The sequence below is a fragment of the Bombina bombina genome, chromosome 3 (assembly GCF_027579735.1).
Source record: "Bombina bombina isolate aBomBom1 chromosome 3, aBomBom1.pri, whole genome shotgun sequence".
Lineage (NCBI taxonomy): Eukaryota > Metazoa > Chordata > Amphibia > Anura > Bombinatoridae > Bombina > Bombina bombina.
This window is the reverse complement of record NC_069501.1, coordinates 84,477,948-84,500,742: the sequence shown is the minus strand read 5'-3', so window position 1 is coordinate 84,500,742 and position 22,795 is coordinate 84,477,948. Positions and strand designations below refer to the sequence as shown.

The 22,795-nt window shown below is 36.6% G+C and overlaps 1 protein-coding gene across 2 annotated transcripts in view; it reads right to left on the bottom strand.

Moving 5' to 3' along the window:
- Positions 1-265: 265 nt before the first annotated feature.
- Positions 266-22,795, bottom strand: part of ZBTB21 (zinc finger and BTB domain containing 21) — a 62,200-nt gene continuing 39,670 nt past the window's right edge. Inside the window, exons 1-2 of one of the 2 annotated variants that reach the window (XM_053705897.1) lie at positions 11,785-12,237; positions 266-8,838 (exon numbers count right to left, since the gene is read on the bottom strand). In XM_053705897.1, the coding sequence (XP_053561872.1) occupies positions 5,805-8,825 (3,021 nt within the window). In that variant the 5' untranslated portion in view covers positions 8,826-8,838; positions 11,785-12,237 and the 3' untranslated portion in view covers positions 266-5,804. Of the gene's footprint in view, positions 8,839-11,784; positions 12,238-22,795 lie in introns of those variants that run through there. The other variant, XM_053705896.1, reaches the window with a different exon arrangement.

The following is a 22,795-nucleotide window of genomic DNA, read 5'->3' as shown; positions in this document are numbered from 1 at the left end:
TTTCTTTTAATTTGCTCCATATCGGTAAGTTTCTGGCCGATACTGATTATTTCAGAAATTCCAAATATCGGCCCTAATAATCGGCCGCTCCGATATATTGGTCTACCCCTAATTTTTTTTATAGTAAAAAATTAGGATATCTTAAATCAAATTTATATTATTATAATATTGCAAAATATTACACTGCCCTCTCCCGGCTACTTTACAAAGCTACCTGGCTGGCAAAATTTTAGCTATTTACATCCTTTAGAAAAATACACACAAGTGAACTTGAAAAAGGTGTAAATTTATTGGATTCAACATTTCTTGGTCAACAGCTAAGAAAACACATCGTAGAAAAAAGATCATACAGAGAAAGCAATAGAGGACAATACATAAAGAGTTAGTTTTTTCTATATAAATTAGAAGTTTTCTAATAAAAAAAGTAAAAATCTATAAAATCAGATTGACTAATTAACTGTGCTAAAAGTATAGTATGGTTGATGCAGAAAGTGCAGCATTGTAATACATTTTCATAATAGTTAAAAAGGAGAAAAGTCATAATCAAATATAAGCTGTACTTAATTTGGGTTGTGAGTTTTTACACAAAAAACCATGAGAATAAAAAGACAACTATATATAAATAGTACCTCAGATTTCTTCCATAAAACAGTTTTCTATGGCTACAGCACTTTTTTTTTTACTCACAATTTGCAGTTAGCAAAACTAGATTGCATATTTTGCCAAACATAAACTAGTAGTGTTAGTAGCTTTGAATAATAAATTAAGACAACATTTCCTAAAGTAGTGGCTGCTGTCATATCAATAACAAAAATACGTATTGATAATTCATTATAAATTCCATGTGCACCAAATACAAAGACAAGCCACTGATGGGAATTTTAAAACATTGTAGAATACAATGTAATACATTTGTTGTTTTAGTATTTGCTGTAAGAAAAGATTAAACAAACATTAACAATAAAAATTCCACTCACGTCTCATAGGATATATTTTTAAATTGTAAATTACATAGTAAATAGGCTTCAGTTGACCTATTGTGTCTGCTTTTAAAAGTCTAATATTAACAATAATAATAAACAACAAATCCCTAAATATTTAGGCTATATCTGTAGATTTTAAACATTGAGGGAATTATAATTTTGAAAATTAAATAACAATATATAATTAACATACAATAGCAAGCATTTTTGTGGTTTTACTTATTGAAAAAACAATATGAAAAGTAAAACTATATTTGCCTTGTGTCCTTTGTCAACCCCCCCCAAAAAAACAAACAAACTTGAATAACAAAAATGAAAACAAAAAAATATTATAAATTAAAAAGCAAGTCAACAAAAATATTAGTTTAATTATAAGCAATATGTACATCCAAAACTGGTAGAAGAGAGGTATGTATTGAAGTCAATTTAATAATTAAACAAAAATGTTGGTGATATTTGTTTTGACGGTTGCTATGTTTTTAGTAAATAAAGTTGTACAAAATAGGAGTGCGTCTATTTAGGTAGCATTTTGCTGCATATAGCCCCATAACACTTTTATGTATAACTAATGCTGTCATGATGTTTTATTTTTTTCAGACAATTGATAATGTGCAATCCTAAAGTATTTTTTAAATGCAAATTTGACAATATTATTATTTGCATATATTTGTATGTAAACAACTGCAGGGAACAGGAAAGAAAGGAAGTCTATATATTAATGTCTCACACAGAAACCTACACAAAGCTGTTTCCAGTCTAAGGAAGTCAAATAAACACCATCTGGTTATTTTCCCAGAAAAAAACCCCCTTCAATATCTGTTCTGCATAAATACATTTCTGTAATCATCATTACCCTTACAAATAGTTTTTTTTTTAATGCAAAACTAGTGCAAAGAGAGCAAAATAATGAAGATTTTAATAGAACCCTAGGTATTATACTTCCAAGGCGGCGTGCTCATACTTTAATGAGAAGGGGTTAACTTGTGATCTTACATGCAACTGATCTTCATTTAACATAAAGACTAATATTCTTGTGGCAGTTTTTTTGCCACTTTGGTGCTGAATATACTTTCACAATCTTGTTTTATATTGGAAACAAAAATCTAAATTGTTTCAGTTCAGTAAACACATTTATTTTAAATGGTGTCTGTTGAACGTTTTATGAAAAATGAATAACACATTAACAAGGCTATTATAGTGATACATTGTTTTAACTGGAAGGTTAAAATGTAACATTTTAAATACTTGTGGAACATTTTTTTCTGGAGTAACTGGTCTGTAATTGAAGCCAACTGCTTTTTTTCCATTGGGATCTAAAATAAAACATATTAAAATATATAACTGAAACAAACAAATGTTCTGTGGGGAAAAATGTATGTTTGTGTAGGTGTCATTGTCCTTTAATATATTTGCTGGAGTTGTCCAAATCAGATGATAAGCAGTTTGTCCCTAGGGATGAAATGTGAACAAACAACAATTCCTATTAATTTTAAAATCAGGTTAAACAGGTTTAACTTTACTTTTTACATGTTAAAATAGTGTAATTTTTTACCCTAATGATAAGTTAATTTATAAACCAGTATCAAATTCAAGTACAGGTACAAATCCTCAAATGCAGAATTAAAAAATCCAGAATTATAATCATTCCCCCACCCCTCCAGCAAGTCACAATCTTTTCTACCTGTAGCTTTGTTTGTTTTTTGTGTTCTAAAATAAAAATGATAGTCTAGATCAGACAGAGTATTGTCTGATTACAGTACTATACTCTCTGTTGGTACTATGTATGACATTTGTTAAATTACATCAAACTACCTTTAGTTTGCATAAAAAAGATGTAGTATGACAGGTAAATATTGCCTACATGACATAAGATAGTTTTCTCCAAACGGACACATTTTTACAGATGCAAATATACAAATACAAACTATTTTGAAATACAGGCCTTTTCCAGTTCCAGACAGCTTGAATAAGAGTTTAGTATCTATACAACTGTATTTGGTAAAAGACTTTACTTGGTTTAGCTTTGCTGGAATTATTTAGAGTCAGAAGATTTAAGCATAGTGATTCTCATCGATCATACTACTAATTTGAATTTCACAGGTTTACTAAATACAATATTTGCATTAACCAGTTATAGTGAACAGAAGCCTAAATATAAGAAAAAAGGGATGAAAAGCTACAATAATTAAGGTACAAAATCCAGATTAGGATATTTCAACTGTACTTAGTCTATTTGTGTTAATTTCCATTTTGAAACTTTTTCTAGCTACAAAATAGGGTTTGCTGTAAAAAAAAAAAAAAAAAAAATATTCAGCCTGCTAACTGTGTAGGGTAAAAAAAAAAAAAATACTGTCTCAAACAAGCTAACTCATTAAGAAAATTCCATAATGGCAAACATGGAAATATTGTTTATATTTCATTCCCAGAATTAAAGCAGCCACACTTTCTAGATTCCTTTGTATCTATTTATAACAAATACCCTTAATCCTAGAGCACAAGATGAAATCCAGAAATGATCCAGTTAACAGGTTGATGGTTTAATCATTTAAATCAACATAAATATAAGTTGCACAGGAGAAAGACATTATTATTACAATGGGTTCACAAAACAAAAATAAATAATTAGCACCAGGTTATTTCATGCATTAAATGTAGACATAAAAATGAGAATCTTGAGGGCATAGACTGCAACTATGTAATTTGAGAAAATGAGTCAAAAAGAATGGAATGGTTTGAATACCCTGTTTTATTATGCAACATGGAAATATAGGCAATGGTAGATCAGTTATTTTAGTTTCTGAGATAAGCAATGGTGATCTTTCAGCAAAGTCACAAATTTATATTTCATCTGAAGACTTGATTTTGGCAAATTTTGCATCTAACACAGTGAAACACATAGGAGCTGAATTATCACGCTCCAAATCGAGCTTGATGCCCGTTTCCGCACGAGCCTTTAGGCTCGCTGGAAACAGCAGTTATAAAGCAGTGATCTAAAGACCGTTGCTCCATAACTTGTCCACCTGCTCTGAGGCTGCGGGCATCAATTTGCACGATCGGGCTGATTGACACCCCCTGCTAGTGGCCGAGAATCTGCAGGGGGTGGCATTGCACAAGCAGTTCACAAAAACTGCTTGTGCAATGATAAATGCTAACAGCCTATGCTGTCGGCAATTATCAATGTGCGGCAGACATGATACTCTACATCATATCATGTCTGCTCGCACTTTAAGAAATCGGCCCCTTTAGAATCAATGTGCAAATGTAGTGATAATTTAAAAAAACAAAGAAAAAAAAAAAACAACACACACACACACACACACAAGTAAAACCATCTTTATCTTGCGGACTTAAAAATATGCAAAAACATATTTTGATGCTTCCAAACCTCTCATAGGGACATCATTTTATTTTTTAGCAAGTATTAAATATTTTTAGACATTTTTATATTGTCAGTTGCTCTGTAATTCAAATTCAGCCACGGATGATGTAATTGGTTCTGCTTTTCCCTCAATATGTATATATAATTTTCCTTTTTTTTTTGTATGCGTTTTCTAATATACGATCCCCTGTCTACCACTATCGCTTTAAAAACAAGTATAGAATAGAATTAACATATTGTGCTTTTTAACCTTTTATTTTTTGGTTGCAAAGGCATGTACCAAATAAATTGTACAGGATTAAACTTGTAAATATTTAAAGAGGGTTTACATGGCTGTTTCAAGTTTAAATAATTTGCAAATTGGGGCACATGCCACCATCGAATTAAAGAGCAATCAAATTGTGGAACTAATTACCTAAGGAGGTAGTACATGTCCATACCTTAGATACATTTAAAAATGTTTTCAATACATTTCTGGCTAGAAACAGAATTCAGGGATATGATTACTTCTTGTGTTAAATGTTTTTAATGGGATTAATTTAAATTCAAATGGAGCTTTTTTGGGAGTATATTAAGGTTGAACTTGATGGACTTATGTATTTTTTTCCAACCCCATTTACTATATAACTATGCAATGGCTTTACAAATTAAGAAAACATAACATTTTGCATTGTACTACCTCAAAGTGTTTACTAAAGTTTCCACGTTAGATCTTGGATTTTATAAACAAAATAGCTAAGTAAGGGGTGCTCATTTATAAAATTAACAGTGCTTTATGATTTGGAGTTAACAGAAATACTAGAGACTGAGAAGCTTATAAATCATTGAACAGAACATATATATGGTAAAAATCTATTTTTTTCAGAAAAACTATTATATTCTCAGTTTGTCAAATAAAGACAAAACCAACTTCACTCTCGTGTGTTTTACAAATGCCAAACAGTTTGTGCCAGGTAATCAAAACAAATTAAGTAATTTATTCTTCAAACCAAGAGTTGGTTGCCCACCTCCCTTGAACAAAACAACAAAACGATGCACTTTCCACGTTTAACTTATGACAGCTTGGGTTGCATGTATATGTTCTTTATTGCTAGTAACTAAAAATATAAATCATTTCACCTTTTACCTGATGTAGTTGTATTAAATCAGTGCAATTGGGTTGATATTGTAGGGTCTCCTGTAATTTTAGCAGTCTTTGCACACCATCAACGATCAAGAAAGCTTTTTTTGTTTTTATTTGTAACCAAATATAAAGAGAAGTCAATACACATTAAAGATGTCATCCACGTCAAATATTCAAAATATCAATGGGTTTCATCTACAAGATATTAGAACACTTCAACAAATTTTATAACAAACAAATGTGGCCAGGCCTCATGTCAGCCAGAAGTGTTTTTTTCTATGCACAAAGTTTTAAATTTAGCACCAGAGCTTGCAAGCCTTCAGTTATGAGTTTGCTCATGGCTCCACAAACTGAAAGCAGTCTTAAATGTTCTGTGACAAAGTTTGCACATGAATTGCCTTTTAAAGGTCAGAGCTGACAGAGGTGGAGCATGATAGAAGAGTGAATCCGATTCTTTGGGAGGAAAAGTTTTTTCTGTTGGCTTCTCTGGTAATTCTACAGGAATATCTGGTTCTATTGGCTGGATTTTGGGAAGTGGAGGTGGTGGTGGAGGAGGTGGAGGGGATGGAGAACTCACAGGAGCACAGATCTCAGGTTCCTTGAAAGAAGAGTTTACACTCTGTGTCATATGAGATTGGAAGTGACTCCAGAGGCGGAAATTGGTCCGGAAAGCTTTGTTGCATACATGACAAATGAAAGGTTTAACAGAACACAATAATTCTTGGTGACGTTCTAGTTGTTTGCGCACTGTGAAAAGTTTTCCACATTTTTCACAAGGCCACATACCACCTTCTGAGTCAGATATTGCGTCTTTATTGTCAAAGTTAGTTTCAGGGCTATCATCCATATCATCTTCAGGTTCTTCTTTAATTTTAACATTAAATTGCTTTGAAATGCTTAGATCTTCAGGGTGACAATCCGATTCATCAGAATCAAAGTTCATTTGTTCTGATGAGTCACTGAAAACTAACTCATCCTTTAATTTCAATAAGTTATTTTTTTTGCTTGATTCTGGTAAAGATGGAGATATTGAAACATTACTTACTTCTCCGTTTTGATCAATCAAAGGCAAAGAAAAATTTTCTGTTGGAGTCATTGTGTTTTGATTGTGAACCTCGACCTGATGACGCCAAATACTAAAAGAGGATTTAAATGTGCGCATACACTCAAGACATGTAAGCTTCTTGTATTCACACTTAATTTCATGTTCAATTTTCAATGATGGAGAAGGAAATCGAAGACTACAGTATGTGCATATGGTGGCATTTCTACACATCCTTTCATGGTTTGCTAGTTCACCAGAAGTCATCATCTTTGCTGTACAGATTCGGCAGTGAAGCCCGTCCTTTGTTTCACTTGTATTCTTGGGAGGAGAATGTTCTTTGGGCCTAATTTCCCTATTCACAAATGATTTATCGCTTAGATGCATTTTGCTGTGTTGTTTAAACTGAGAAAGAAAACGATAAGATTTCCCACAATAACTACATACGTATGCCCCTTTGTTTCTAGAGCGTAGACTTCTCTTGAGGGCGTGTGCTTGGCTACTTGATCCTTGAAACCCAGATTTGCCCCTGCGTAATCTAAACATCAATGCTTTTTTAATTTCTCGTTCTCTTACGATGTCAATTAGTTTTCTTTGGAACTTTTCATCCAAAACACCAGGTGAACTTGAAGAAGGTAATGGGTGTTTAATTATTCCATGCTGTGTCTGACAATGTGTCCATACTTTAAAATTTGTGTGAAATCTTTTGTGGCAAATGTCACAAGAATATGGTTTTTCTGGATTATGGTACATGTTTATATGCCGGTGAAGACCTGCATATGATCGAAAAATTTTAAAGCAATGTTTGCATATTTTTTTTTGTCTGCTTCCTTGTGAGTCACTGTACATTTCATCACTGTCATCAGAATCAGGGATATCGTCAAAATTTTCTAGATCTGCAGACTCTTGCTCGAGGTTAGCATCTCGATTTGGACAACTATTTGTTTTCATCTTTACTCTTCTACAAGGAAGTGTTCTTCTATCAGATTCAAACTTTCTTTTAGCAGGTAGACTATTAAGTTCAGCAGCCTCTAAATCGGGACTTTCTTCCACTTTAATATGAAGGTCCCTACTTTTTGCTTGTGAACCATCTCCTACAGTAACTTGTATTATTTCAGATCGTTCTGAAACAGGGCTACTTGGTTCTGTCTTGATATGTATATTATTATCCAGCACAGTCCTCCTTCGGGCCTTTGGGCTCTGATCTCTAATGCCTACTTTCTCTTCAGCTGCAGGTGTCTGAGATACCATGCTAACTTCCTCTTCTTTTGATGTACCTTTTATAGAGGATTCCTGTAAAGTTTGTCTTTCAGTAGAATGTGAATAAGTAGGAATTTGGCTATCCATAGACAATGACCTTCGAAGAAGACTTTTAACAAGAGGTCCACTACGGTCAATAGTTTGACTTGTAGACTTTGTAGGTGGAACTAGCATTCCTAACTTAGAGTAATAACGCATGTTATTTTCATCTAGCTTGCACTGAATATTTTCATTTCTTCCTTTTTGCTTTGAATATGACTCTGGAGAACTTTGTGACATAATTTGCTTCTTCAACATTTCAGATCCACTTGAAGAAGGTTGAAAATCCTTACATTCTTTTGCTGAGTTTTTTTGCTGTGAGAATTTATTTCTGTTTATCCATTCCCCAAGATTTTGATCATCCAAAGAATGACTAGACGATAGCCACTTTCTATCAGAAGGTAAACTGTTCAGTAGGCCACTTAATCTCATATTATGCTTAAGTGTAGCTGTATTTCCATAGGATGAATGTTTAGATGACTGGTGTATATCACGTTGGACATGACTGATTTCTCTATTTTGGGACTGTTCATTTATATTTTGACATACAATGACACTTCTTTGTTGGGATTCACTTTCATCTTCTTCTTTGATGATAGTCTTTTTACTTGAACATGAAGAAAATGGAGCTTGAGGTGATTTTGAAAGAATATTTGTTAGAAAGGAAATACCTAGGCTGTAGCCAAGCTCTTGCACAGCTGCAAGACTACCTTTCTCCACAAATAATGAGGATGAATAAATGTAATTCAAGACATTATCAAATGCATCTGCTTCACAAAAGTCTAACTGAAACACTGTTTGGGATTCATTTTTCTTTTCAGCGAAGAGGCTCTGGAAGTATTCACTGCTAGCAGCCAAAACATTTTTGTGAGCTCGATATTTCTGATCACCAACAATCAAAAGAACATCACAGAGCTTTCCTTTTAGACGATCCTCATTTAAGGAGCTCAGCAAAGAAATTGCATGTGCTGGGTTGATGTAATGTAGAAGGCCTTCCATTCTTTATTTTTACCTGAAACACACAAAAAAAAATAAAAAAAATAAAGCTTCATTATTAATAATACTAATAATGATGATGATATAATAATTAAAGGGACAGGAAACACCAAAATGTTCTTCCATGATTTGTATAGAACATACAATATTAAACAACTTTCCAATTTACTTCTATTATCAATTTTCCTTCATTATCTTATGATCCTTTGCTGAAGGAACAGCATTGCACTACTGGCAGCTAGCTGAACACATCTAGTCAGCCAATCACAAAGACAAATATGTGCAGGCACCAATCAGCAGCTAGCTCCCACTAGGCGTAGGATATGTGCATATTCTTTTTCAACAAGCGATACCAAGAGAACGAAGCACATTTAAAAATAGTTTTTATCTGCAATATTTATAAAAAAGTATATAGTTATACAAACGTCATAATTATCCTACAGACTGTAGTCTCACCACATTTCTATTTTTTTCACAACTGAATATTTGATCAGATACTGTCGATGACATCTCAGCCCCTATATTACTTTTCATTTTCCTGATTACATTAGATAATATTCAGTAAATAAAATATTTTCCACTTTGGCGTAAGATTTTTTCTTTGAACACTAAAAGGACAGAAAATGCCTTCTATTTATTGCATAACAAAAGAATAAATTTAAATATAAAAAAAAACAAAGAAAAAACAGTAATGCTCCTGGAATCCCATTTACTAATAAAACTATGGGAGTTGTTCCAATCAGCCTCTGAAGAACTAAGATTCAAGTTTACACATAGCCATGCGGTTACTGCTAGTTTCAATATATATATACAGCACCTTTTTTTGTGCATGGGTAGAAAATATTTTCTTTTCATGTTCTTTAAAAGGGATATGTAACACTAAACAAAATACTAGACAGAATGATGGATTTAAATAAAAGATTAGTCTGAGAATAACAGGTAGATGTATCTTTTAACGTTTCATTAGTTGTTTAAATAGTGACAAAATAAATGTAGTTTTAGTGTGTATAAAACAATGGGAGTTGCCATGTTGTAACTTAGGTTACTTTCTTTGCTGTGGCCAATCGGGGACAAAGTGTGTGCAGCCAATGGCTGTATGGAATACTACTGTGTTCTGCACTGCCATTTCTATCGGTTACTTTTCTATTAAAACTATTTTTCTGTTTCTATTTGAAGACAATAATAAGTGCAGCAAAGTCAAAAGCTGTCTTGGGTAATTACCATCTACTACTTCAATTGTTGTACATTTATTGTTATTCAGTTACATCCCTATTTACTTGGCATACTTTGCAGAGCTGTCACTTAATTTTACCTTCTGTGTTCTGGTTTATACATTTTCAATATATATTGTTGTTTAGTTAACAATATCATACTATTTGCTTAGTTGGTATTTTAACAAAGTCCTTTTTTAGAAGATAGACAGCCGTACCTGCCTACTATAATTATTTCAACCAGTATTTGTAAGGTTTGAGCCAATTTATGAAACAATCAAATTAATTATTTTAAAATGAGGTTAAGATACCTTCTTTTATTATTATTTTGCGTGTATATGAGGTCCATAGGTGGCTCCTTTAATACTTTAGAAGGTTTCCATTCCGGTAGACAAACCATTTAAATGGTGAATATTATTATTGTATCTCAATGTTTTTTTTTTTTATTATTGGAACTTTGTAAACATCTATATTGTTGTATGCCTTCATCTATCCTTAATAAAAAAATAATAATAATGAAAGTATATTGTATTATCATTGTATATTATCATCTAGAATTGTTTAATATCCCTTTAAGTCTCTGGGGACATTTTTAAAAACAAACAAAAGTTTAACAGGTCTACCTCAGCTTCATATAACCAGAGCATTAACAACTGTCCCTCAGTCACCACTATACCCTTTTCTCTTGGCCTCTGGAATGCGTATCTAGTGTGTAGACCTATAATAAAATGGATTCAATCTCAGTCTATTAGGCAGTCAACCTCCTTTTCCTTCTATGTTTTCCAACTCACACTGCAGTCTTAGGGGCCGATTTATCAAAGGCTTTGCAAGCCTTTTCGACCCCCTACGACTGCAAGTTCTCACAAGAGAACCTGCAGTCCGTATTTAACGATGACCGCTGCTTCCCTAACCTGTTGCCACCTATAAGGTGGCGAATTTCAATCTACCCGGTCTTGTCCGACTGGGAGATTGATAGCTCCTGCCCGCGCATGGTTGGCTGTGCCCGGGCAGCGTTGCACAAGAGTGCAAAATTGCGTTCTAGTGCAAAGCTGAATTCCGGCAGCGGAAATCAGCCCGCCAGAGGCGAGCTGTGGCGGCCAGGGGCGCATATGCACGCCCCTGTCTTCCGCAGCATGATAAATCGACCCCTTAGAATATATTCTACACTATCTCCATAATAAACACACATAATTCTGCATAGACCCTAAGAAAACAGTATTTCAATAATCTCCTCTCTTACAGACCCTTCAGCTGGTACATAGGAATGTAGAGATACCTTTAAAATCTAGGACCCAGATACTTTAGGGGTGTCAATTTTTTTTTTTTTTAACATCTCACATGGATGCCAAAATTTTTTAAAAATAGATATATATTATGGCTACAATACCAGATTAACAAAATATTTATACTGATTTTAAATGTTATGAAATCAATCTAGCAATTTAAGATTAATACACTATATGCAGTAGTGACGTTTATGAATACTTTAAGGAACCAGACCAGCTCATACAGACTGTTGGTAAGCAGTCTATTTGAGAGATAAATGTGCTCCAACAGGTTGGAAGCCCTTGCAACAGCCAAAATATAATATACAGCAGCAGTTGCAAAGGGGTTAAAGTGAAGCAAACAATAACAAATTAATCAATATTGACACTGATTTACGATTACAATTCTAAATATACTATGAGGCAAATAGAATGAATAAATATTTTATCTGTAACATGTAGGTAATGAATTTAGCATCAACTTACCCTTCCACAAAAAAAAAAAAAAAAAAAGATTTCATAAAGGGGTGAGAGTCCACAATTCCTTACTTCTGGGATTCAACTCCTGGCTAGTAGGAGTAGGCAAAGATTCCCAAAACTCTGAGTACTTAATACCTCCCTCCTCTCTGGTATGCTAGTCTTATATTTGCCACCCAGGAGGAAGGACATTCTTCATTGAGACCGATGTTGAGGCCCATTTTCCCTACTGCTACTACGAAGCTACTTCTTAAGAGACAGAGGGGAGATTGGAGTATTGGGTAGCAACAAAAATACTCCTGGTGAGAGGTTAGTCACAAGCCTGACAAAGATGTTGCAGGGACAGACCGCTTAGAGTCCTCCTGCTGGGTCGTCGTTGATACATTCCGTACCCAGATCCTCTGCTGTGGTGTGGGCTCTCTACTGGACGCAGTCGTTCTGCAGCTGGTAAGCACATTAGAGTGAGTATTAGTAGGTACACATACATATTTGTTCATCATATTAATTTATTGTAGTGTGGATGTGTTTGGGAGACAGAAGTTTTGACTAGGAGGTTTTCTACTTTGTGCACTATTTACTTCCTATATTGTTTTAAGCAATATTTTGCTTTAAAGCATTTTTATTTGTTAGCGCGCATCCGCCTCTATAAACTGCTTTATTTTAGTAATTTTCTAGCTGCCTGCATAGAGCTGTTGCGCGCTCTTGTAGATTTTTTGCGTGCGCTGAATTATCATTCTTGCTGCATAATAAAGAAAAAAAGTGCAGGAGGCTATTTGCAGCTTAGGCTAAGGTAAGACTTTAAGAGGACTAAGGTGTATACTGTCCCTTTAAATTGGCTAATCAGTGATGTGGGAAAGACAGAATACTCTTATGAGTTTTTGAGAATCTTTAACTTCTCCTAGTGGCCAGGAGTTGAACCCCAAGAGTAATGGACTTGTGGACTCTCACCACCTTATGAAAAAAAATCTACTTTTTAAAAAAAGTTTACAAAATGTAGAGCAAGGATCTGTAAAACTTGTGATTATATTGTTGAAGGATATACTTTTAGATCTAGTATCACCAATAAAGAGTATAATATTAAGTTTTCACTAAATTGTAAATCCACACATGTAGTATATCTCCTGACCTGTAGGGGGTGTAAAAAACAATATACAGGGAAAACAAAGCGAGCCCTAAAAGATAGGGCACTTGAACACATCAGGGACCCTGATGTGTTCACGTCAGTAGTGTCACACTTTAAATTTGAACATGGTGGGGACTCAAAATTAGCTACTTTCCAGGCAATTGATCATGCACCTTTTTCCAGAAGAGGAGGAGATAGGGATTACATTAGTACTACATAACAGGAAATATTGTTATGTAAAAAAAGAGGTAAAATGGATTTTTTACCTCAATACCAGGTCCCCTGAAGGGTTAAACATGGAGGCAGATGTTAATTTGTTTAAATAATAATATTGTGAACATAGTTATGTTTATAATATACAATGAATCATGCAAATGTTGAGATTTTTTAACATGACTTTATGTACAATTAAAGGACCAGTCAACACATTAGATTTGCATAATCAACACATGCAAGATAACAAGACAATGCAATAGCACTTAGTCTGAATTTCAAATGAGTAGTAGATTGTTTTATAACAAATTTCAAAGTTATGTATATTTCCACTCCCCTTGTACCATGTGATAGCAATCAGCCAATCACAAATGCATATACGTATAGTCTGTGAATTCTTGCACATGCTCAGTAGGATCTGGTGACTCAAAAATTGTAAATATAAAAGACTGCACATTTTTTTAATGGAAGTAAATTGGAAAGTTGTTTAAAATTATACGCTGTATCTGAATCATGAAAATGTAATTTAATCTGAGTGTCCCTTTAATAGTTGTGTATATATATATATATATATATATATATATATATATATATATATATAGTTTGAATATTAGCAAATGAGTTATTAGGTATCTTTCATCACCTCTTTATATACTGTCTTGTGTGTTTGATTGGTTTTAGCAATGCAAGGGTTAACTTGTAGAATTATCTGTATTTCCCTTGGGCTTTATAAGGGCACCACGCTAACCTGTTGTTGTAGCAGTGATCAAGTGCGGTAGCCCCGCATGAAACGCGTATGCAGTTTGTTGCTGTCCTTCTGATCACTCCATTTTTGGAATGATCAGTCTTTTTTTTATATTATCGCCATGTCAGTGATTTTTTGTTTTTAGTGCTTTATTTCCCATTAAACACTGTTTTTTGCTATTTTGGAGGATTTTCGTCATTTGCTTCCTGTGCAGCCTGATCTTTTGTTTTGCATACTATGCCATTGGCTCTCCTTAGTGTCTTAGGCGGAGACACTGCATCTTTGGCTCCTGGATTCTGACGTCTGGTAGGAGGAGGCGTAAATGTGTACACGCTGAAGACACGCTAGTCACAACTTACGGAAAGACTGGTAAGCACCGCGCTGTTTGGAAATATTACTTTTTAAAAGGTTGACTCCTATTATGTCACAATAATATGAAAACAGTTGGACTGCAGTGTCCTCATAACATTTTGTCAGCTGGGTGGCATTTTGAAATAGCCAGTTGAGGGCAGCGTAATATTTTCTAATATTATATCATTTTCAGCTCGCCAAAGCACAAATTCATTGGATAATTTAACATAAATGTATTTAAAGGGATTAAAAACTTACAAGATTCAGAAAGAGCCTGTAATTTCTTTGTTCTCTTGGTATCCCACATATCTTACTAGTGGGAGCTGCTGCTGCACACATTTGTCTCTTGTGATTGGCTAACTAGATGTGTTCAGCTAGCTGCTGATTGGTGCTGCACACATTTGTCTATTGCGATTGGCTAACTAGATGTGTTCAGCTAGCTGCTGATTAGTGCTGCACACATTTGTCTCTTGTGATTGGCTAACTAGATGTGTTCAGCTAGCCAATCACAAGAGACAAAATGTGTGCATCACTAATCAGCAGCTAGCTGAACACATCTAGTTAGCCAATCACAGGAGACAAATGTGTGCAGCACTAATCAGCAGCTAACTAGATGTGTTCAGCTAGCTGCTGATTAGTGCTGCACACATTTGTCTCCTGTGATTGGCTAACTAGATGTGTTCAGCTAGCTGCTGATTAGTGCTGCACACATTTGTCTCTTGTGATTGGCTAACTAGATGTGTTCAGCTAGCTGCTGATTAGTGCTGCACACATTTGTCTCTTGTGATTGGCTAACTAGGGCCTTGATTTGGAGTTTGGCGTTAGCCGTGAAAACCAGCGTTAGAGGCTCCTAACGCTGGTTTTGGCCGCCCGCTGGTATTTGGAGTCAGTGATTAAAGGGTCTAACGCTCACTTTTCAGCCGCGACTTTTCCATACCGCAGATCCCCTTACGTCAATTGCGTATCCTATCTTTTCAATGGGATCTTTCTAACGCTGGTATTTAGAGTCGTTTCTGAAGTGAGCGTTAGAGCTCTAACGACAAAACTCCAGCCGCAGGAAAATAGCAGTAGTTAAGAGCTTTCTGGGCTAACGCCGGTTCATAAAGCTCTTAACTACTGTGCTCTAAAGTACACTAACACCCATAAACTACCTATGTACCCCTAAACCGAGGTCCCCCCACATCGCCGCCACTCGATTAAAATTTTTTAACCCCTAATCTGCCGACCGCCACCTACGTTATACTTATGTACCCCTAATCTGCTGCCCATAACCCCGCCGACCCCTGTATTACATTTATTAACCCCTAACCTGCCCCCCACAACGTCGCCGCCAGCTACTTAAAATAATTAACCCCTAATCTTCCGACCGCAAAGCGCCGCCACCTACGTTATCCCTATGTACCCCTAATCTGCTGCCCCTAACACCGCCAACCCCTATATTATATTTATTAACCCCTAATCTGCCCCCCTCAACGTCGCCGACACCTGCCTACACTTATTAACCCCTAATCTGCCGAGCGGACCTGAGCGCTACTATAATAAAGTTATTAACCCCTAACCCGCCTCACTAACCCTATAATAAATAGTATTAACCCCTAATCTGCCCTCCCTAACATCGCCGACACCTAACTTCAATTATTAACCCCTAATCTGACGACCGGAGCTCATCGCTACTATAATAAATGGATTAACCCCTAAAGCTAAGTCTAACCCTAACACTAACACCCCCCTAAATTAAATATAATTTAAATCTAACGAAATTAATTAACTCTTATTAAATAAATTATTCCTATTTAAAGCTAAATACTTACCTGTAAAATACATCCTAATATAGCTACAATATAAATTATAATTATATTATAGCTATTTTAGGATTTATATTTATTTTACAGGCAACTTGGTAATTATTTTAACCAGGTACAATAGCTATTTAATAGTTACCTAGTTAAAATAATAACAAATTTACCTGTAAAATAAATCCTAACCTAAGATATAATTAAACCTAACACTACCCTATCAATAAATTAATTAAATAAACTACCTACAATTACCTACAATTAACCTAACACTACACTATCAATAAATTAATTAAACACAATTCCTACAAATAAATACAATTAAATAAACTAGCTAAAGTACAAAAAATAAAAAAGAACTAAGTTACAAAAAATAAAAAAATATTTACAAACATAAGAAAAATATTACAACAATTTTAAACTAATTACACCTACTCTAAGCCCCCTAATAAAATAACAAAGCCCCCCAAAATAAAAAATTCCCTACCCTATTCTAAATTAAAAAAGGTAAAAGCTCTTTTACCTTACCAGCCCTGAACAGGGCCCTTTGCGGGGCATGCCCCAAGAATTTCAGCTCTTTTGCCTGTAAAAAAAAACATACAATACCCCCCCCCATCATTACAACCCACCACCCACATACCCCTAATCTAACCCAAACCCCCCTTAAATAAACCTAACACTAAGCCCCTGAAGATCTTCCTACCTTGTCTTCACCATCCAGGTTCACCGATCCGTCCTGAAGAGCTCCTCCGATGTCCTGATCCGAGCCCAAGCGGGGGGTTGAAGAGGTCCATGATCCGGTCAAAGTCTTCATCCAAGCGGGCAGAAGAGGATCTTCCATCCGATTGAAGTCTTCATCCAGGCGGCATCTTCTATGGTCTTCTATCCGGAGCGAAGCGGCAGGATCCTGAAGACCTCCAGCGCGGAACATCCATCCGGCCCGACGACTGAACGACGAATGACTGTTCCTTTAAGGGACGTCATCCAAGATGGCGTCCCTCGAATTCCGATTGGCTGATAGGATTCTATCAGCCAATCGGAATTAAGGTAGGAATTTTCTGATTGGCTGATGGAATCAGCCAATCAGAATCAAGTTCAATCCGATTGGCTGATCCAATCAGCCTATCAGATTGAGCTCGCATTCTATTGGCTGATCGGAACAGCCAATAGAATGCGAGCTCAATCTGATTGGCTGATTGGATCAGCCAATCGGATTGAACTTGATTCTGATTGGCTGATTCCATCAGCCAATCAGAAAATTCCTACCTTAATTCCGATTGGCTGATAGAATCCTATCAGCCAATCGGAATTCGAGGGACGCCATCTTGGATGACGTCCCTTAAAGGAACAGTCATTCGTCGTTCAGTCGTCGGGCCGGATGGATGTTCCGCGCTGGAGGTCTTCAGGATCCTGCCGCTTCGCTCCGGATAGAAGACCATAGAAGATGCCGCCTGGATGAAGACTTCAATCGGATGGAAGATCCTCTTCTGCCCCGCTTGGATGAAGACTTTGACCGGATCATGGACCTCTTCAGCCCCCCGCTTGGGCTCGGATCAGGACATCGGAGGAGCTTTTCAGGACGGATCGGTGAACCTGGATGGTGAAGACAAGGTAGGAAGATCTTCAGGGGCTTAGTGTTAGGTTTATTTAAGGGGGGTTTGGGTTAGATTAGGGGTATGTGGGTGGTGGGTTGTAATGTTGGGGGGGGTATTGTATGTTTTTTTTTACAGGCAAAAGAGCTGAAATTCTTGGGGCATGCCCCGCAAAGGGCCCTGTTCAGGGCTGGTAAGGTAAAAGAGCTTTTACCTTTTTTAATTTAGAATAGGGTAGGGAATTTTTTATTTTGGGGGGCTTTGTTATTTTATTAGGGGGCTTAGAGTAGGTGTAATTAGTTTAAAATTGTTGTAATATTTTTCTTATGATTGTAAATATTTTTTTATTTTTTGTAACTTAGTTCTTTTTTATTTTTTGTACTTTAGTTAGTTTATTTCATTGTATTTATTTGTAGGAATTGTGTTTAATTAATTTATTGATAGTGTAGTGTTAGGTTAATTGTAGGTAATTGTAGGTAGTTTATTTAATTAATTTATTGATAGGGTAGTGTTAGGTTTAATTATATCTTAGGTTAGGATTTATTTTACAGGTAAATTTGTTATTATTTTAACTAGGTAACTATTAAATAGCTATTGTACCTGGTTAAAATAATTACCAAGTTGCCTGTAAAATAAATATAAATCCTAAAATAGCTATAATATAATTATAATTTATATTGTAGCTATATTAGGATGTATTTTACAGGTAAGTATTTAGCTTTAAATAGGAATAATTTATTTAATAAGAGTTAATTAATTTCGTTAGATTTAAATTATATTTAATTTAGGGGGGTGTTAGTGTTAGGGTTAGACTTAGCTTTAGGGATTAATCCATTTATTATAGTAGCGATGAGCTCCGGTCGGCAGATTAGGGGTTAATAATTGAAGTTAGGTGTCGGCGATGTTAGGGAGGGCAGATTAGGGGTTAATACTATTTATTATAGGGTTAGTGGTTAATAACTTTATTACAGTAGCGCTCAGGTCTGCTCGGCAGATTAGGGGTTAATAAGTGTAGGCAGGTGTCGGCGACGTTGAGGGGGGCAGATTAGGGGTTAATAAATATAATATAGGGGTCGGCGGTGTTAGGGGCAGCAGATTAGGGGTACATAGGGATAACGTAGGTGGCGGCGCTTTGCGGTCGGAAGATTAGGGGTTAATTATTTTAAGTAGCTGGCGGCGACGTTGTGGGGGGCAGGTTAGGGGTTAATAAATATAATATAGGGGTCGGCGATGTTAGGGCAGCAGATTAGGGGTACATAGGGATAACGTAGGTTGCGGCGGTTTACGGAGCGGCAGATTAGGGGTTAAAAAAAATATGCAGGGGTCAGCGATAGCGGCAGATTAGGGGTTAATAAGTGTAAGGCTAGGGGTGTTTAGACTCGGGGTACATGTTAGAGTGTTAGGTGCAGACGTAGGAAGTGTTTCCCCATAGGAAACAATGGGGCTGCGTTAGGAGCTGAACGCTGCTTTTTTGCAGGTGTTAGGTTTTTTTTCAGCTCAAACAGCCCCATTGTTTCCTATGGGGATATCGTGCACGAGCACGTTTTTGAGGCTGGCCGCGTCCGTAAGCAACTCTGGTATCGAGAGTTGCATTTGCGGTAAAAATGCTCTACGCTCCTTTTTTGGAGCCTAACGCAGCATTTGTTTGAACTCTCGATACCAGAGTTAAATTTATGGTGTGGCCAGAAAAAAGCCCGCGTAGCGTTAACAGCCCATCTACCGCCAAACTCCAAATCTAGGCCTAGATGTGTTCAGCTAGCTGCCAGTAGTGCAGTACTGTTCCTATAACAAAAGAATGAAGCAAATTTGATAATAGAAGTAAATTAGAAAGTTGTTTAAAATTGTATGTTCTATCCAAGTCATGAAAGAAAATGATGGAGTTTCCTGTCCCTTTACTGATAAATTGTGCATAAAATGGAACATTTTTAATAATGGCTAATTTTAACTCAATACTGGCTAACATTTTAGCAGGGTGGTCAGTAAAATCAATGATTTAAATAAAAAAATAAAAGGGCACACAAGTCAAAAATAAACTTTAATGATTCAGATAGAACAGCAATTTTAAACAACTTTCCAGTTTACTGCCAATAACAAAATGTGCACAGTCTTTTTATATTTACACTATTTGAGTCACCAGCTCCTACTGAGCAAGTGCATGAATTCAGAGAATATACGTATATGCACTTGTGATTGGCTGATGGCTGTCACATGATACAGGAGTGGAAAGAGACATAACTTTGAAATTTGTCAGAAAAAAATAAATAAAAAAAATCTACTGCTCATTTGTACTTCAGACTTAGGGGTCAATTTATGAAAGTGCGAGCAGACATGATACGATTTAGCGTATCATGTCCGCCACACATCGATAAATGCCGACAGCAAACAGCCCGATCGTATAGGATAGGGCGGATTGAAAACCGCAGACTCAGAGGCGGCTGACAAGTTATGGAGCAGCGTTCTTTAGACCACTGCTTCAGAACTACTGTTTCCGGCGAGCCTGGAGGATCAAGCTCCATTCGGAGCTTGATAATATGGCCTCTAAGTGCTATTGCATTGTCTTTTTATCATGTGTTTGTTAATTATGCATCTAGAAGATTTTATTCTTGGTTTTGTAGTTCTTAAAACTGTGAATTTGTGTCTGCAGAAATAACATGCCTCTTCTTCACAGCAAAAGTTCTAAAATAAACATACAACGTTGAGAAATAAAAGGAACATAGACCCAGTTTTTTTATTTTATTATACAGATATAGCATACAATTTTAAACAGCTTTCCAGTTTACTTCTATTATCTTGGTGTCCTTTGTTGAGAGTAATCAGCAGCTAGCTCCCGGTATTGCATTGCTGATCCTGAGACTACCTAGGTATGCTTTTCAACAAAAAGTAACAAGCAAATGAGATAATAGAAGTACATTGAAAAGTTGTTTAAAACTGCACGTTCTATCTGAAGCAAAAACGTTTAATTTTGACTTTACACTCCCTTTAATACCATTGATCCCTTGAAATTCTATGTACACAGACTCGACCCCTTACTAAGTTATAAGAAGCTTGATTGTTTGCATTGGTATAGAGCTGCACAAGGGCCTACGTGTGAGGAGGGAAGGGGCAAGCAGTAAAAAACAGAATTTATGCTTACCTGATAAATTACTTTCTCCAACGGTGTGTCCGGTCCACGGCATCATCCATTACTTGTGGGATATTCTCTTCCCCTACAGGAAATGGCAAGGAGAGCACACAGCAAGAGCTGTCCATATAGCCCCCCCTCTGGCTCCGCCCCCCAGTCATTCGACCGACAGTTAGGAGAAAAAGGAGAAACTATAGGGTGCCGTGGTGACTGTAGTGTATAGAGAAAGAAATTTTTCAAACCTGATTAAAAAACCAGGGCGGGCCGTGGACCGGACACACCGTTGGAGAAAGTAATTTATCAGGTAAGCATAAATTCTGTTTTCTCCAACATTGGTGTGTCCGGTCCACGGCGTCATCCATTACTTGTGGGAACCAATACCAAAGCTTTAGGACACGGATGAAGGGAGGGAGCAAATCAGGTTACCTAAACGGAAGGCACCACGGCTTGCAAAACCTTTCTCCCAAAAATAGCCTCCGAAGAAGCATAAGTATCAAATTTGTAGAATTTGGCAAAAGTGTGCAGAGAAGACGAAGTCGCTACCTTACATATCTGATCAACAGAAGCCTCGTTCTTGAAGGCCCATGTGGAAGCCACAGCCCTAGTAGAGTGAGCTGTGATTCGTTCAGGAGGCTGCCGTCCGGCAGTCTCATAATCCAATCGGATAATGCTTTTCAGCCAGAAAAAAAAAAAGAGAGGTAGCAGTAGCTTTTTGTCCTCTCCTCTTACCAGAGTAAACGACAAACAAATATGAGGTTTGTCTAAAATCCTTTGTTGCTTCTAAATAGAACTTTAAAGCACGAACTACATCTAAATTGTGTAACAAACGTTCCTTCTTTGAAACTGGATTCGGACACAGAGAAGGAACAACTATTTCCTGGTTAATATTCTTGTTGGAAACAACTTTCGGAAGAAAACCAGGCTTAGTACGCAAAACGACCTTATCTGAATGGAACACCAGATAGGGTGGATCACACTGCAAAGCAGATAATTCAGAAACTCTTCTAACAGAAGAAATAGCAACCAAAAACAGAACTTTCCAAGATAGTAACTTGATATCTATGGAATGTAAAGGTTCAAACGGAACCCCTTGAAGAACTGAAAGAACTAAATTTAGACTCCAAGGAGAAGTCATGGGTCTGTAAACAGGCTTGATTCTGACCAAAGCCTGTACAAAAGCTTGTACGTCTGGCACAGCTGCCAGTCGTTTGTGTAACAAGACAGATAAAGCAGAAATCTGTCCTTTTAGAGAACTCGCTGACAACCCTTTATCCAAACCTTCTTGGAGAAAGGAGAGAATCTTAGGAATTTTAATCTTACTCCAGGAGAATCCCTTGGATTCACACCAACAGATATATTTTTTCCATATTTTATGGTAAATCTTTCTAGTCACAGGTTTTTTGGCTTGAATCAGAGTATCTATCACTGAATTTGAAAACCCACGCTTGGATAAAATCAAGCGTTCAATTTCCAAGCAGTCAGCTGCAGAGAGACTAGATTTGGATGTTCGAATGGACCTTGTACTAGAAGATCCTGTCTCAAAGGTAGCTTCCATGGTGGAGCCGATGACATATTCACCAGGTCTGCATACCAAGTCCTGCGCGGCCATGCAGGAGCTATCAGAATCACCGAGGCCTTCTCCTGTTTGATCCTGGCTACGAGCCTGGGAAGGAGAGGGAACGGTGGAAACGCATAAGCTAGGTTGAACGACCAAGGCGCCACTAATGCATCCACTAGAGTCGCCTTGGGATCCTTGGATCTGGACCCATAGCAAGGAACCTTGATCCCTGTCTGGAATGCCCCATAATTGAGTCAACTGGGCAAAAACCTCCGGATGGAGTTCCCACTCCCCCGGATGGAAAGTCTGACGACTCAGATAATCCGCCTCCCAGTTGTCTACTCCTGGGATGTGAATTGCAGATAGATGGCAGGAGTGATCCTCCGCCCATTTGATGATCTTGGATACCTCTCTCATCGCCAAGGAACTCTTTGTTCCTCCCTGATGGTTGATGTAAGCTACAGTCGTCATGTTGTCTGACTGGAATCTTATGAATCCAGCCTTCGCTAGTTGAGGCCAAG